Below are 16,696 nucleotides of genomic sequence, written 5' to 3'. Positions count from 1 at the left end.
AAAAAAATGATGCCTCGCCATGCCGGAGACAGCTCCCCCGGTTGGCCAATTTTCTACCTCGGACAAAGGCAACTTTCCCCGCCAGAGCGCTGGGATCGAAGAAGGAACGGAAGGAACCTGAGGAGGGAGAGTGGGGACACAGACTCAGCAAAGTCACAGGACACCAGAGGAGGCGAAGGAGGAGGAGATGGAAGGTGACAAGGTGGGAGCAGGGCCTGATTTAGACTCCATTTCAGTTCTGCCGGGTGAACCAGTCCAGAAGGGGAAACCCAGGAGGTGAGGGCTGACAAAGACTGAGGCCAGGGTTAGGTCAACGGGTTGAAATAAGGAATAATAATAATAATAATAATGGTATTTGTTTAGCACTTACTATATGCCAGGCACTGTACTAAGCACTGGGGCACTGTACTAAGGAAGGAAGGGGTAAAAGCAGGGAGTAGAGGTAGGGGGCAGGGGCAAGGGACGGCCAAGGGGCAGGAGTGGGTGTGTAACCAGGTGAGCCTTTACGAGCCTCTTCCTATCTTGGGCCTCAGTTACTCCTTTTGCAGAATGGGGGTGAGACCATCTGACCTCACTAAGTCCTCTTCCTCATCCTCTCCTTAGTCCTCTCCTCTATTCAATCAGAGGCATTTATTGAGCGCCCACTGTTGGCAAATCCCTGCACTAAGTGCCACTTTCCCCTTCCACTCCTCAGCTGACCTTGGCCTCTCCCATGCCAGACCTACTTCTTGCCACCCCCGCTTGGTCCCTCCCTGTCCTCTTGCCCTTCCCTCCCTGCCCTTCGGACTAGGCCAAGCCAGCCGTGGGGCGTGAGCACTGGCAGAGGGAGCAGGAGAGCAGCAGGAGGGGCAGCAGCCATGGCCACGGTGGAGCTGGTGGACTTGATTCAGGAGGAGATCACCTGCCCCATCTCCCTGGGCTTCATGAAGGAAGCTGTGAGCACGGACTGTGGCCACTGCTTCTGCTCCAGCTGCATCTCTGCCCTCCTGGAAACATCTGGCAAGACACCAAGGGAGACCCATCCGTGCTCCCAGTGCCACACCAGTTTCCAGCCGGAGACCCTCCGGCACAAGAGGCACCTTAGCAACATCGTGGCTGCCCTGTGGCTCCCGGGGCCGGGGGCACAGCCGGTGGGGACGCTGTGCAAGCAGAACAGGGAAAGCCTGTGGCTGTTCTGCCAGGAGGACGGGCAGGCCATCTGCGCCCTGTGTCACCAGTCCCGGGAGCACCGGGGCCACTGCACCCTCCCCATCCAGGAGGCCACATGGGCCTACAAGGTGCAAAACCCAGCACGGGAGGAAAAGACCCCCGGGTAGGCAGCAAGGGTGGCCAGCCAGCTCCAGACTCCCAGTTCTTCTGGCCGGGAGATTAGTGACCGAATCCCACAGCCCTTCTTTGACTGCCACCTCTTCTGCTCTGGGTGGGTGCTGTCTCTCCTGCTCTCTGCTCCCCTCTTCCCTGCTCTCCTGCTACCAATTCTCCTATTTTCTGCTCCCCCTGCTCTCTGCTTCCCTGCTCTCTGCTTCCTCCTCTCCTATTTTCTGCTCCCCTGTTCTCCCGATCTTCTGCTCTCTGCTCTGCTTCTCTCTGCTCCCCTTTAGTATTGCTTTCCCCCTCCGGGGACGGACAATCCCAGCCGGCAGTGGGACAACTGTCCAGCAGTTGAAGGACTTGCTGCACAGTTTGAGCTTCCCCAACGTGGCCCGGCCGGGAGAAAGAGCAGCCCCCACCCCCACCCCGTGATGATGCACCGTGACCCCCCCAAATACACACACAGGGTGGCCACATTCCCTAGAGCCCCCCACCATTGAAAGCCTCCTTAGTGGCCTGACATGGGGACCTCCAACAGATTGCCCAGCCCAGCCCCCTCCTCCACCTCCATGGCTTCCATCCTGGCTCAGGTGAAGGATACCCCTCTTTCCCTTCTCTCCCCTCTCCCCACGTTCTGTCCCGGTCCCCTGTTTTGCCCACTCCTCTTCCTCTCCCAGGGCTCAGGTTGAGGCTCTCCCTGCTCAGCTGTATTTACAGTGCACCCATTAGGGAGTCCCCCCGGCACTCAGTCCAACCTACTGACTGGTAACGCTCTGACCTGTGTCTCACCAATTAATCCCCTTGTGCATTCGGATTTACTGAGCTCTCTTTGTTGCAAAGCTCTGTCTCATCGATCAACCAATGAATCCTATTTTTCAATCACTGTGCGTAGTACACTGTACTAAGCGCTTGGAAGAGTACAGTGTAACAAAGTTGATAGACACATTCCCTGCCTATAGTGAGTTTACAGTCTAGATGGGGAGATAGACATTACTATAAATGCATAAATTATGAATGTGGACATACGTGCCTTGAGGCTGCAGGGGTAGTGAATAAAGGGGGCAAATCATAGTGCAAGGAGGACGCAGCAGGGAATGGGATAAGAGGAAATGAGGGTCTGGATGGGGAAGACTTCTTGGAGAAGATATGCCTTCAATAAAGCTTTGAATATGGGGAGAGTCATTGTCAGTAGGTTATTAAAAGGGTGGGCGTTCAGGCCAGAGGCAGGACGTGGGAGTCGGTGGTGAGATACATTTACTTGGGAGACTTCAATTAAACTAAGACACCTGCTCCCTGACCTCGAGAAGCTTACAATCCATTGGGGACACAGGCAAACATGTCCAGTTGCACAATGCAATAGAGAAGCAGCTTGTCCTAGTGGATAGAGCACGGGTCTGGGAATCAGAAGGACCTAGGTTCTAATCCCGATTCTGCCACTCATCTGCAGTGAAACCTTGGGCAAGTCACTTCACTTCTCTGTACCTCAGTTTCCTCATCTGTAAAATAGGGATTAAGACTGTGAGCCCCACTTGGGACAGGGACTGTGCCCAACCTGATTAGTTTGTATCTACCCCAGTGCTTAGAACAGTGCCTGGCACATAGTAAGCATTTCACAAATATCATAACTGTGAGCAAGAAGGAAAACACAGGCCCAGCAGGTAACAGCGAGGGAATGGAAAGTGAAATTCATAAATAATGCAAAGGGAGCTTAAATCCATGCATTCTTTCGTGCTCAGGGTGGTTGTGGAATGGCAGAACCAAGGAGATGTAATTTGGAGGGGGTGGGATTTCCAGGAATTTTGAAGACGGGGAGTGGTGTTCTGGCAGATTCCATGTGAAGGGAGTTCCAGGGGGAGGGAAGGGCATGGAAAGTGGATAGATGAGGGGAGAAAGGAGAGTGAGGCAAAAGAAGGGGCATGGGAAGCGCTGAAAGCTGGGGCCAGGGAAGGGTGGGTGAAGAGAGCTGATGCACAACTTGGAGGGAGCTGGAGGGAGCCTTAAAGCCAGTAGTTCAGAGCTGCCCTTTGGTGCGGCAGGAAATAGCCTGCTCTACCCCAGGTCACCGGTACCTGTATAATGATGCTAATGCTGATGTTTGTTAAGCGTATACTAAGTGTCAAGTATTGGGATAAGCGCTGGGGTAGATGCAAGTTAATCAGGTCGGATATAGTCCCCATCCCACTTGGGGCTCACAGCATAAGGGGAAGGGAGAACAGGTGCCATTGCCCATGACCACAGGTGGTCCCAGGACTGGCCCCCTCTCCTACCGCCGCCTCCTCCTCAGCCTTCTCTAATCAATCAATCAATCTGCTTCCCCCTCTGGGATGTAAGCTCGTTATGGCCAGGGAACATGTCTGCTAATTCTGTTGTACTATACGCTTCCAAGTGCTCGGCATTTAGTAAGCACTCAATAAAAACCATTGATTGATTCATTCAATCAATCGTATTTATTGAGCTCTTACTATGTGCAGAGCACTGGACTAAGCGCTTGGGAAGTCCAAATCGGCAACATATAGAGACGGTCCCTACCCAACAACGGGCCTCTTCTGCAGGAAGAAACGCTCCGAATTCTCTCATTTTCCTCCCCTCATATCTCTGGAACTGACGGCAGGCCTGTGGTCAGCGACTGACCCGGGGGGTGGACAGGAACGTGGCCGTTCCGTGCCCGGGGCAGATCATCTCTGCCCCCTGGGCCCATCCCACTGCGGTGCCGCCCTCGGGGTCGGGGTCACGGGTGGTGACGGCGGTGTGTGTGTCTCCGCAGGGGAGGCTCCAGAAGACGCTAGATGGGCTGAAGGAGACGCAGGTGTGGGCTCTGCACCTGGAAACCGCCGAGAGAGTCAAATAAAAGAGAAGCAGCGTGGCTCAGTGGAAAAGAGCCCGGGCTTTGGAGTCAGAGGTCATGGGTTCAAACCCCGGCTCCGCCCATTGTCAGCTGTGTGACTTTGGGCAAGTCACTTAACTTTTCTGTGCCTCAGTTACCTCATCTGTAAAATGGGGACTAAGACTGTGAGCCCCACGTGGGACAAGCTGATCACCTTGTAACCTCCCCAGCGCTTAGAACGGTGCTTTGCACATAGTAAGTGCTTAATAAATGCTATTGTTTGTTGGGTAGGGACTGTCTCTATATGTTGCCAATTTGTACTTCCCAAGCGCTTAGTACAGTGCTCTGCACATAGTAAGTGCTCAATAAATATGATTGATTGATTATTATTATTATTATTATTATTATTATTATTATTATTAGCGGCCTGGCAGGCACATGACTCCCCGGGACCCGAGACCCCGGGGCCGAAGGTCGGCAGAAACAGCCTGGAGGCTCCCTAAACCCACCGTAGCCTCCCTCCTTTTCATGATCTCCCTCCACATCGCCCTCTCCCCTCCCCGCTCTGCCCGGAATAATAATAATTATGGTATTTTTAAGCGCTTACTATGTGCCAAGCGCTGTTCTGAGAGCTGGGGTAGATAGAAGATAATCAGGTTGGACGCAGTCCCTGTCCGACACATGGGGCTCACAGTCAATCTCCATTTTACAGATAAGGGAACTGAGGCACAGATGGATTGTGACTCGCCCAAGGTCACACAGCAGACAAGTGGAGGAGTAGGGATTAGAACCCACGACCTTCTGACTCCCAAGCCCATGCTCTATTCATTAGGCCAGGCTGCTTCCCTTCTAGACTGTGAGCCCACTGTTGGGTAGGGACCGTCTCTATGTGTTGCCAACTTGTACTTCCCAAGCGCTTAGTACAGTGCTCTGCACACAGTAAGTGCTCAATAAATACGACTGATTGATTGATTGATTGATGCCCAGAAAAGAAGGTTGGGCAGTGGCCCTGGCACACACCCCCCCCCCCCACCAGCCCATGGCCATCAGCCACCACCTCCAGTGGACACTGGCTGGGTTTCCGGAGGGGCCGAACGGGGGGCGGCGGGGCCGGTGCAGGGGGCTGGAGCCGTTGGGGAGGTGGGTCCGAGTTTACAGCCGGGACTCAACCCGGGAGAGGTCAATATAAGATAATAATAATTACGGTACTTGCTAAGCACTTACTATGTGCCAAGCACTGTTTTAAGCACTGGGGTAGAGAAGCAGCATGGCTCAGTGGAAAGAGCCCGGGCTTTGGAGTCAGAGGTCATGGGTTCGAATCCCAACTCCGCCACATGTCTGCTATGTGATCTTGGGCAAGTCACTTAACTTCTCTGGGCCTCAGTTACCTCATCTGTAAAACGGGGATGAAGACTCTGAGCCCCACATGGGACAACCTGATCACCCTGTATCCTCTCCAGCGCTTAGAACAGTGCTTTGCACATGGTAAGCGCTTAACAAATGCCAATTATTATTATTATTATTATTCAAGTTATTCAGGTTGGACACAGTCCCTCTCCCACATGGGGCTCACACTCATTCCCCATTTTACAGGTGAGGTAACTGAGGCACAGAGAAGTGAAATGACTTGCCCAAGGTCACTCAGCAGGCACGAAGTGGAGTCGGGATTAGAACCCAGGTCCCTCTGACTCTCAGGCCCATTCTGTATCCACTAAACCACGATGCTTTGGGAGACACACTCCCTGTCCACAACGAGTTTACGGTCTAAACAAGTCTACAGTCTAAATAAATAAACATATTTAATTGTGGCTATGTACATAAGTGCTGTGGGGCTGGGGGAGGGATGAATAAAGGGGGCAAATCCAGGTGCAAGGGTGACATGGGATCATTAACCTTCCTCCTGGTCCCCTGCAGGAGCCGGGAAGTGTCCATCACTTCCCTCCCTACCCGTCACCTCACCTTTCCATTCTAATGAGACAAGTAAAAGTTTCCCCACCCACAACTCCACCAACTCTTCCTGCCTCCATCTCCATCACCACGTCGGGCAGGGAAAGGGTTTGGCTTTTTTTTTTTTTTTTTTTTTTTTTTTACTCTCCCATGGGCTCAGTGCTGAGCGCTCCACTCTGTAGGCACCCAATAAGTACCACTCGGGGAAGCAGCGTGGCTCAATGGAAAGAACCCGGGCTTTGGAGTCAGAGTTCAATTGTCAGCTGTGTGACTTTGGGCAAGTCACTTCCCTTCCCTGTGCCTCAGTTAACTCATCTGTAAAATGGGGATTAAGATTGTGAGCCCCTCGTGGGACAACCTGATCACCTTGTAACCTCCCCAGCGCTTAGAACAGTGCTTTGCACATAGTAAGCGCTTAATAAATGCCATCATTATTATTATTACCACTGATTGATTGATTGACCATATTTACCTGGGATTCAGCAGCCTCCTCAACTGCCCCGTGGGGTGGGGGAGGATTTTTGTCTGAATCCTTGACTCGGCCTGATCCTCCCTTATTCCTCCCAGCCCCCTGCCATGTTGAGGTGCTGGGGAGTGGATTCCCCATGGGCTGCGGCCGCGCTAATTCATCCCAAAGCTGGAGTCAGGGCCAACCAGGCCTCCCAGCTCTCTCACCTCCCCCCCCCCAAAAAAAAAACCTAAACATTGCTCAGAAGTGCTAGATGGAAAGGGGAAAAGAAACTGTGAACAAAAAAATCAATTTTTACCCTGTTTCGACAGAGGACCATGCGGGAGCTGCGGGCTAGGCTGCTGCGTGGGTGTGGGGTTGTGGGCGGGTCTATGAGTCTGTCAGCCACGGACAGACGAGCGTTCATTCATTCATTCATTCATTCATTCAATCGTATTTATTGAGCGCTTACTGTGTGCAGACTACTGTACTAAGCGCTTGGGAAGTACAAGTTGGCAACATATAGAGACGATCCCTACCCAACAGTGGGCTCACAGGACAGGGCTCCCAAAGAGCCCCAGGGATTTCCCCCTGAACGGCACCCCCTACTCCTAAACCCCCAATGATCCAGGTCTCTTCAAATTTCCTGGGATTTTCCCTGCCAGACCTTTTTTTAATGGTATTTGTTTAGCGCTTACTATGCACCAGGCACTGTACTAAACCCTGGGATAGATAAAAGCTAATCAATTTGGACACAGTCCCTGTCCCACCTGGGGCTCACAGTCTTAATCAATCAATGGGATTAGAATCTGTGAGTCAGAAGGTCATGGGTTCTAATTCTGACTCTACTACTTGTCAGCTGTGTGCCCTTGGGCAATGAGAAGCAGCATGGCCTAGTGCCAAGAGCATGGGTTTGGGAGTCAGAGGACATGGGTTCTAATCCCGGCTCTGCCACTTGTCTGCTGTGTGACCTTGGGCAAGTCACTTCACTTCTCTATGCCTCAGTTAACTCATCTGTAAAATGGGGATGAAGACTGTGAGCCCCACGTGAGACAACCTGATTACCTTTTATCTACCCCAGAGCTTAGAACAGTGCTTGGCACATAGAGAAGTTAAGTGACTTGCTCAGTCACACACGGCTGACAAGTGGCAGAGCCGGGATTCATTCATTCATTCAATCGTATTTATTGAGCACTTACTGTGTGCAGAGCACTGTACCAAGCACCTGGGGAGTACAAGTTGGCAACACATAGAGACAGTCCCTACCCAACAGTGGGCTCACAGTCTAGAAGGGGGAGACAGAGAACAAAACAAAACATATTAACAAAATAAAATAAATAGAATATGTACAAATAAAATAAACAAATAAATAGAGTAATAAATACGTACAAACATATATACATATATACAGGTGCTGTGGGGAGGGGAAGGAGGTAAGGCAGGGGTATGGGGAGGAGAGGGAGAGGGGTCTCTCTCAGTGTGGGAAGGCCTCCTGGAGGAGGTGAGCTCTCAGTAGGGCCTTGAAGGGAGGAAGAGAGCTAGCTTGGCGGATGTGCGGAGGGAGGGCATTCCAGGCCAGGGGGATGATGAGGGCCAGGGAACCCACTATCTCTGACTCTCAAACCCGTGCTTTTCCCACTAAGCCACGCTGCTTTCCGACCCAGAGGGCCACAGCCTGATCCCACAAGAGGAATATGGACGGATGCAGAATTGATGAGGATGTATGCAAATCACCGGAACGCTCCATCCTCAAACCAGCTTCCTCAAAGGAGACCTCAGCGCCATCCTGAGAAGCCTGGACAGATCCCAGATGAACATCCTGGGTTTCTCAACACTCCCCAGCCAGGCCCATTCATTCATTCAATCGTATTGAATGAGTACTGAATGCTTACTGTGTGCAGAGCTCTGTACTAAACGACTGGAAGTGTACAATATAACAATAAACAGACACAGTCGGGAAGGTGGATATGGGGCCCAGCAGGGAAGGAGGTAATACAGTAAAAAGTTTTGTGCACCGGTGCCCTGAGCAGGTTGTGAGTACATCAAGGCTTAAGTTAGGGTGAATCAGTCCTGTAGTGAAAGGTGGGGGATAGATGAGAAGCAGCATGGCTCAATGGAAAGAGCCCGGGCTTGGGAGTCGGAGGTCATGGGTTCTAATCCCGACTCTACCACTTGTCAGCTGTGTGACTTTGGGTAAGTCACTTCACTTCTCTGGGCCTCAGTTACCTCATCTGTAAAATGGGGATTAAGACTGTAAGCCCAATGTGGCTGATTACCTTGTATCTCCCCCAGCGCTTAGAACAGTGCTTGGCATATAGTAAGCGCTTAACAAATGCCATTATTATTATTATTATTATTATTATTATTATAGAGAGGGGAGATTAGAAATCGATCAAGGAGACCTCTGAGGCAGAAGTGATTTCAAATTTTCCTGGGGGCCTGGTCACTTTAGGCTCCAGAGGATAGTCAGGGGTGAAGCAGGGACAAGTCTGCCTCAGTCTTATCCCCACGCTTAGCGGGAGGAAGGTCATGGGAGCCGAGTTGGGTTTTTTTCCATGATATTTGCTAAAGCGCTTACTTTGTTTAAAGCACTAGTCTAAGCCCTGGGGTAGATACAAGTTAATCAGGTTGGACACAGTCCCTGTCCCACGAAGGGCTCACAGTCTACGTTGGCAGGAGAACAGGCAGCCTGGCTGAGAAGCAGCGTGGCCCAGTGGAAAGAGCCCAGGCTTGGGCGTCAGAGGTCATGGGTTTGTATCCCAGCTCTGCCACATGCCTGCTGTGTGACCTTGGGCAAGTCACTTAACTTCTCTGAGCCTCAGTTACCTCATCTGTAAAATGGGGATTAAAAATGTGAGCCCCACGTGGGACAACCTGATCACCTTGTACCCCCCCCCAGCGCTTAGAACAGTGCTTTGCACATAGTAAGCTAAGCGCTTAACAAATGCCATTATTATTATTAGTAGTAGTAGTAGTAGTAGTAGTAGTAGTAGTAGTAGTAGTAGTAGTAGTAGTAGTAGTAGTAGTATTAACAGGCGTTGAATCCCCATTCTGTAGTTGGGGGAACTGAGGTGCAGAGAAGTTAATTGACTTCCCAGACTGAGCCCCTTCCTTCCTCTCCCCCTTGTTCCCCTCTCCATCCCCCCATCTTACCTCCTTCCCTTCCCCACAGCACCTGTATATATGTATATATGTTTGTACATATTTATTACTCTATTTATTTATTTATTTTACTTGTACATATCTATTCTATTTATTTTATTTTGTTAGTATGTTTGGTTTTGTCCTCTCTCTCCCCCTTTTAGACTGTGAGCCCACTGTTGGGTAGGGACTGTCTCTATATGTTGCCAATTTGTACTTCCCAAGCGCTTAATACAGTGCTCTGCACATAGTTAGCGCTCAATAAATACGATTGATGATGATGATGACTTGCCCACGGTCGTACAACGGGCAAGTGGCGGAGTGGGGTTTAGAACCCAGCTCCTCTGTCTCCCAGGCCAGGGTTTTATCCACTAGACCACGCCGCTTCCCCTTTTCATTTGGCATTTATCATCGGGACAAGGAGGGAAATGGGGACGGAGCATCGCGGAGCGGGAGCATCCCGGCGCGGGAGCATCCCGGGGCGGGGGAATTCCCGCCGGGACTCGGGAGCGAGGCCGGCCCGAGCGGACGATGCTGCCACCATGTGGCCGGTCCTTGACTTGCAGCCAGCTGCCCTGGGGGAATCCCTCCGCTCCCTCAGCCCCGGGACATCCTGGGAAAATCCATCAACCGGGACTCTCCAGCCTCCTCTCCTGGCCCGGGACTTAATAATAAGAAAAATGATGGGATTTGTTCATTCATTCATCCATTCATTCATTCAATCGTCTTTACTGAGCACTTACTGTGTGCAGAGCACTGTGCTAAACACTTGGAAAGTCAATCAATCAATCAATCGTATTTATTGAGCGCTTACTGTGTGCAGAGCACTGTACTAAGCGCTTGGGAAGTACAAGTTGGCAACATATAGAGACAGTCCCTACCCAACAGTGGGCTCACAGTCTAAAAGGGGGAGACAGAGAACAAAACCAAACATACTAACAAAATAAAATAGAATAGATATGTACAAATAAAATAAATAAATAAATAGAGTAATCAATATGTACAAACATATATACATACATACAGGTGCTGTGGGGAAGGGAAGGAGGTAAGATGGGGAATGGAGAGGGGGACGAGGGGGAGAGGAAGGAAGGGGCTCAGTCTGGGAAGGCCTCCTGAAGGAGGTGAGCTCTCAGTAGGGCCTTGAAGGGAGGAAGAGAGCTAGCTTGGCGGATGGGCAGAGGGAGGGCATTCCAGGGCAGAAGGAGGGCATTCCAGGCCCGGGGGTCGATGGCGAGACAGGCGAGAACGAGGCACGGTGAGATTAGCGGCAGAGGAGCGGAGGGTGCGGGCTGGGCTGGAGAAGGAGAGAAGTCCAATTCAGCAACAGAGACAATCCCTGCCCGCAACGGGTTTGCAGTCTAGAAGGGAGGAGACAGACATCAAAGCAAGTAAACAAGCGCTTACTTTGTGCCAAGCGCTGGGGTAGATACAACGTAATCGTGTTGTCCCACCAGAGGCTCACAGTAGTCTTAATCCCCATTTTACACATGAGGTAACGAGAAGTTAAGTGACTTGCCCAAAGTCACACAGCTGTCAAGTGTCAGAGCCGGAATTAGAACCCATGACTAAATCCGGGCTCTTTCCACTAATCCACGTTGCTTGGGGCGTGGGGAGCCTGTGGCCACCGGGGAGAAGGAGGGGAGGTCACAGAAGGAAGGAGGCTGGTGGGGCAGCTGGGTCTGGGTCCCTTTTCATTCTCATCTGCCCCTTGGACAGCCCGAGGTCTCCAGGAGCGAAGGAGATTCCCCCTCGTTCCCCGAGATGTTCCCAAACAGGTTAAATCTCCACCCGCCCGTAGCCCCCACGCTGGTACAGGGGCTCCCAGCCCCAGGGCTGTCCCCCGCAGACGAGGCCGATGAATAGCCCGGGCCCTGGGGTGGGATGGAAATATGCTGAAAAGTTTCCCTCCACCCCAGCCCCGCCACGGTTGGACTGGAAGGATTCTGGGGCAGTGATTGCCCCAGGTCTTTAAAACCCCAGGGAGGGAACAAGTGCCCCTCTCCCTTCCTCCAGCCCCCGCCCCGGGGCCCCAAAAGGAAAAAGCGGCCGGGGGTGTCTGGGCTGGGTAAGACCATCTTAAAACGAACAGAAACCTCCCCGTGGGACCTGCGAACCCCTGCACCACCCCACCCAACTCCACCGCATCTCCCTCCCTGCCTCCAGCCCCCCCTTTTCCGCCGCTTCCTCGGCTCTCAGTAACCCCCGCAGAGTCTGACCCCAGGACAGATTATTGATCCCGGCAAAACCAGAGACGCCCTGCGGCCTCTTCTCAAGAGGGATCTGGCAGGATGCGAGTGACAGTGTGCTTGGGCGCGTTTGTGTAGGCCCATTCGTGTGGCTGGGTCGGAGAAAGAAAGTGAGAGAGAGAGAGAGAGAGAGAAAGAGAGAAAGAGAAAGAGAGAGAGAGAGAGAGAGAGAGAGAAAGTCCCCTTTTAGACTGTGAGCCCACTGTTGGGTAGGGACTGTCTCTATATGTTGCCAACTTGTACTTCCCAAGCGCTTAGTACAGTGCTCTGCGCACAGTAAGAGCTCGATAAATACGATTGATTGATTGAGAGAGAGAGAGAGAGAGAGAGAGAGAGAGAGAGAGAGAGAGTTTTGCTGTTTCCAGAAGTTCCAAGGAGGGACGATTCTCGGTGTCCCGGAGTCCCTGGGATCCGTTCTGTGGGCGAGGGCAGCACCAACTTCTCCCCCTTCCTCCCTCCTTGTAACCCCGCTCCCGGTCCCCTCCCCTCCCCTCCTCTGCCCAGGTCGGACGGCGCCGCCCCCCGCCCCCGGCCCCCGCCGCATCGCTAAACTTGTTTTTCTCCTAATCAAAACCGTCTGCGCCCCGCGCCGGGCCCCCCGAGCCTGCATCATGGAAACTGCATCGGCCAAGCCAGGCCCAGGGGCCGCCCGGGACGAGGGGGGAGGCGGGACGAGGGGGGACCCAGCCGGGAGACAACGGGCCGGGGGGGGGGGGGCCGAGGGGCAGGGGGAGGAGGGGCCCGAGGGAGGGAGAGGAAGGCAGAGGGGGAGGGGAGGGGGCCGCCGTCCAGGCCGGGGGAGGGAGGGACAGAAAGACCTCTGTTGGGGTCTCTGCCAGCCCCTCGGATCCGGGGGATATGACCTCATCCCTCTCCCCCATCCCCACCAAAAATTCCCTTCTCCCCGACCCGCAGGGGTCTACACCCCCGGAGCGGGTGAGCTTCCCCCGTCCTCCAGCCCCATAGGCTGTCTACACAGCAGGGCTTTCTAGAGAAGAGGGGCCCAAGGAAAGGGGGGGTTGGCTAGAACTGCCCCAGCTCCGGCGAGACCAGTGAGGAACGAGACATTCTTTGTTACAAAGAAAAAACCCGATAAAATCCATCCACAGGAATAATTACATCAGTTTACGGTCCGTTCGGTCCACTTCCTATTCTGGCTGGGGGCGGGGTGTGTGTGTGTGTGTGTGTGTGTGTGTGTGTGTGTGTGTGTGTGTGTGTGTGTGTGTGTGTGTGTGTGTGTGTGTGTGTGTGTGTGTGTGTGTGTGTGTGTGTGTGTGTGTGAGAGAGAGAGAGAGAGAGAGAGAGAGAGAGAGATTGAGGGGTCAGGAGGTGCAGAATGTGAGCTTGAAGACTTGGGAAGATGTCTCTGAGCTCGGGGGAGGAGAAAGAGGAGGTGGAAGAGGAGGAGGAGAAAGGAGGGGGAGGAGGAGAAAGAGGAGGAGAAGAAGGAGGAAGAGGAAGAGGAGGAAGAGAAAGAAAGAGGAGAAGAAGGAAAATTTTCCTTGGCAGCCCAGCGGGTGGGCTGGGCTGAAACCCCTAATTCATCTTTACAGAATAGCCCCTTTTCCCCTTAGCCCCCATTCCCCATGGCTTATCCCATACTAATGTGTAAACGCGTCTACCAACTCTAGCCTGGAAGCTCCATGTGGGCAGGGAACGTGTCTATCAACTCTGTCGTATCAACTTTATCAACTTTACCAAACAGTACAGTGCTCTGCACACAGTGAGTGCTCAATAAATATGACTGATTGATTTCAGAGCACGATATTGGGCATTTTCTATGTGCCGAACACTGGACCGGGCACCTTCTGGGTGCAGAGTGCTGGATACCTAGTGTGTGCAGGGCACTGTACCGGACACCTTTTTTGTTCAAAGTGCTGTATTGGGCACTTTCTGTGTGCAGAGCACTGTATCGGGTGCCTTGGAGAGCACTGTAGAAAGTGTATTTAACCGCCGCCCCCCTTCATAATCTGCCAAACTTCAGTCCTTCTTAGCTTCAAAGCCCTTGGGAAATCTGACAAGAAATGACCAGAGGCACTCCTGGCCCTACCCCTACTCTGGCCTCACCTCTGCCCCTGCCCCACTCCCCTCGGCGCTCGCAAATGTCCAATGGTCCTAGGAGAGAGAACAGATCGTAGCTGCGTCTAGTGGTCTCTTGGCCACCCGCTCAGGTCCTTCTCCTGAGGGCTCCCTCCGGGCACCTTCGTCCGACTCAGAGAGTCTCTTTCACTCCTCCCGGGATTCTTTCTGCTTCTTCAAGTTTGTGTGTCTCTAAGTCTCTCTGTGTATCTCCGTCTCTGCCTGGGGGTCTGTGACTCTGTGTCTCAGAGAATCTCCGTCTGAAGGGTCTCTCCCTCGGCCCCTCTCTCTCCCCCCCCGCACCACCAAGGGTCTTATTATTATTATTATCTGCTGGTCCGGCCCCAAGTCATCTATGTCCAGGCTCTGGCCAGCGAGGGGGGCTCGACGGCCGGGTCCCGGCGCCCCCCAGCCCCGCCCCAGGACAGCCGAGGCTCCGGTTGGGCTTCCGGGCTCTCCCCGGGGGCCGCGGGAGGTTGGGGAGGCCTGGGGGGGCCTGGAGAGCCTGGAGGGCCGGTCCTTCTCCCTCCTTCCCTCTCCCCGCGACAAGCCGTCCCTCCGGCCCCTCCCTGCAGTCCTTCCACGCCCGCCTTTCTTAGCTCTCGCCCTCTCCCTCCCAGATCCCCGGAAAACATACACACACTCTCTCTCTCTCTCTCTCTCCCCTCCCGCCCCCCCGGTACTTCGAAGTCGGATTCGCTTAAGTCCGCAGCGGGGGCCGGGCCTGGGGAGGGGCGGGGGGAGCCCGCCGACCATCCCGCGTCTCTCCGCCCTCCCCCCGGCGCTGCGGGCGGGGAGCCGGGGGGCGGGGGTGGCCCGGGCCGGAGTCGGAGCGATGGAGCCGGGGCGGGCGGAGCGGCGGGCTGGGGGGCAGCCGGACCCGGTGAGTACGGGCGGGCGGAGGGCGGCGGGGGGCAGGCAGGGGGCACCGCCGAAACCTGCTCCTGCTGGCCCCGCCGGAGCCTTCCAACCCCCCGACACGCACACACAAACACACAAACACACACACACACACACACTCTCAGGTTCCAGAGTCAGGAGCTGGGAAGGGCTGAGGTCTCCCCAGACGCCCCCTCCCCTAGGGGACCACAGCTCCCCATCCCCCAAGCCCCCTCCCTCCGACACCGTCTGGGTCCCCTGAGCTTGAAGGGGGTCCCGTGGCCCCGTGTCCTTGCTGGGCTCTCTAGAAAGCAGTAACGGGGCCGGGGGAGGGGGAGAGGGGTGGGCTGTGGGGGGGGAAGGACCCGAGAGGGCAGCGGCCCGGGGGGCGGGGCGGAGGCCGGGCCGGGGGTCGTCGGGGGCTAGGCCGGCAGGCGCTCCTCCGCTCCATGTAGCCCCCACCCCCCTTCCCGCCGCCTGGGGCGGCTCCGGCCTCCGAGAGTTAAAGGCTGGTCGAGGGCATCTGGACGTCGATCTTGGGGATCCCGGGACCCCCCCCCCCCCCCACTTCTCCTGGGCAGACGTCTCCGCCCCCAGGGAGCCCTCCAGAGACCGCAGCCTCTCCGGCTGGCCGGGCGGGGGGCCTTCCGGGGGTCGGGGCTGGAGAGATGGCCGGCGGCGGCAGCAGGGCGCGGGGAGCCCTCGGATGGGGGGTCCGTGGGAGAGGAGCCCGGGCCCCGGCCCCCCCGCTCTGACGCGGCCCGCACCCCCCGTCTCTCCCCCGACCCAGGGCGGCCCGACGACGGCTCCATGACGGCGGGGACCCCCGGAGCCAGCGCGGCGCTCAGCCCGCTGCCTCCAGGCTGCCCCCCGGCCGGCGCCCTCCCGCGCCTCGGCCCCCGCCGCCCCCGCCCCCGCCGCCGCCCCCGCCGCCGCCCCGAGGCCCTGCGGGTGCGGGCCCGGCTGCGGCTGCGCTCGCCCTCGGGGGCCTTCGCGGCGCTGGGGGCCCTGGTGGTGGCCGCGGGCCTGGCCATCGCCGTGGCCGGCTACTGGCCGCGCCGGGGCGGGCCGGGGGAGCTGCGGCGGGGGCCGGGGCGGACCCCCGGGGACCCCCGGGACCGGCTGCGCCTGGTGGGGCCCGTGGTCATGGGCGCCGGCCTCTTCGTGCTCATCTGCGCCAACACCGTGCTGCTCGAGAGCCGGGACTCGGAGACCCGCCGGCTCCGCCGGGCCCTGGCCCTGGCCCCGGCGCTTGCCCCGGGCCCGGCCTCCCCCGACGGCAGCCCGGACGCCGGGGGCCCCGACCGCCTCCCCGTCGGCCGGGGCGCCCCCGACCTCCTCCTCGTCCCCGGGCCCGGGCCCGGCGCCCCCGCCGGCGGTGCCGGAGCCCCCCCGGGGGTCCGGCTTGGGGCCGGGGCGTCCCCGGGGGTCCGGCTTGGGGCCGCGTCCCCGGCCGCCTCGTGGCTGAGCCTGAGCCTGAGCCTGAGGTCGGAGCCCGGCAGCCCCCGCCCAGCCGCTCCGGGCCCGCGCCGGGAGCCTTGCGACCCCAGGGGCCGCCCCAGCCGGGCCCCGCCCCGGCCCGCCGGACACTCCAAGTCGCTGGACCTCGCCCGGGCCGGAGCCCTGCTCGGCCTGGGCCCCGGGGGCCCGGCGGACCCCGCCCCCGACCGCGACCACCGCAGCTGGCCCCGCCTGGAACGGCTCAGCCTGTTGGGCTACGCCAAGCTGGGGGGCTGCGGGGACCCCGGGGCCCGGGTCTGAGAGCGGGGCGGCGGGGGGCCCGGGCCCTCCCCCCGGGAGGAACCGGCCTGCTTCTGT

General features: G+C 56.4%; 1 protein-coding gene across 1 annotated transcript; it reads left to right on the top strand.

Annotated features, from left to right (window-relative positions):
- Window positions 1-15,688: 15,688 nt before the first annotated feature.
- TMEM200B (transmembrane protein 200B) lies at window positions 15,689-16,696 on the top strand. The gene has a single exon (XM_038757535.1). It carries the CDS (start codon window positions 15,689-15,691, stop codon window positions 16,637-16,639), a length of 951 nt encoding a protein of 316 aa, XP_038613463.1. The 3' UTR covers window positions 16,640-16,696.

This window comes from Tachyglossus aculeatus, chromosome 16 (genome assembly GCF_015852505.1).
Source record: "Tachyglossus aculeatus isolate mTacAcu1 chromosome 16, mTacAcu1.pri, whole genome shotgun sequence".
NCBI lineage: Eukaryota > Metazoa > Chordata > Mammalia > Monotremata > Tachyglossidae > Tachyglossus > Tachyglossus aculeatus.
Note: the sequence above shows the minus strand (reverse complement) of the source record. Positions and strands in the feature narration are given on the sequence as shown.

What these genes read in the sequence shown, in the direction of transcription:
- TMEM200B (XM_038757535.1), top strand. Translation starts at nt 15,689, where the DNA reads ATGACGGCGGGGACCCCCGGAGCCAGCGCGGCGCTCAGCCCGCTGCCT.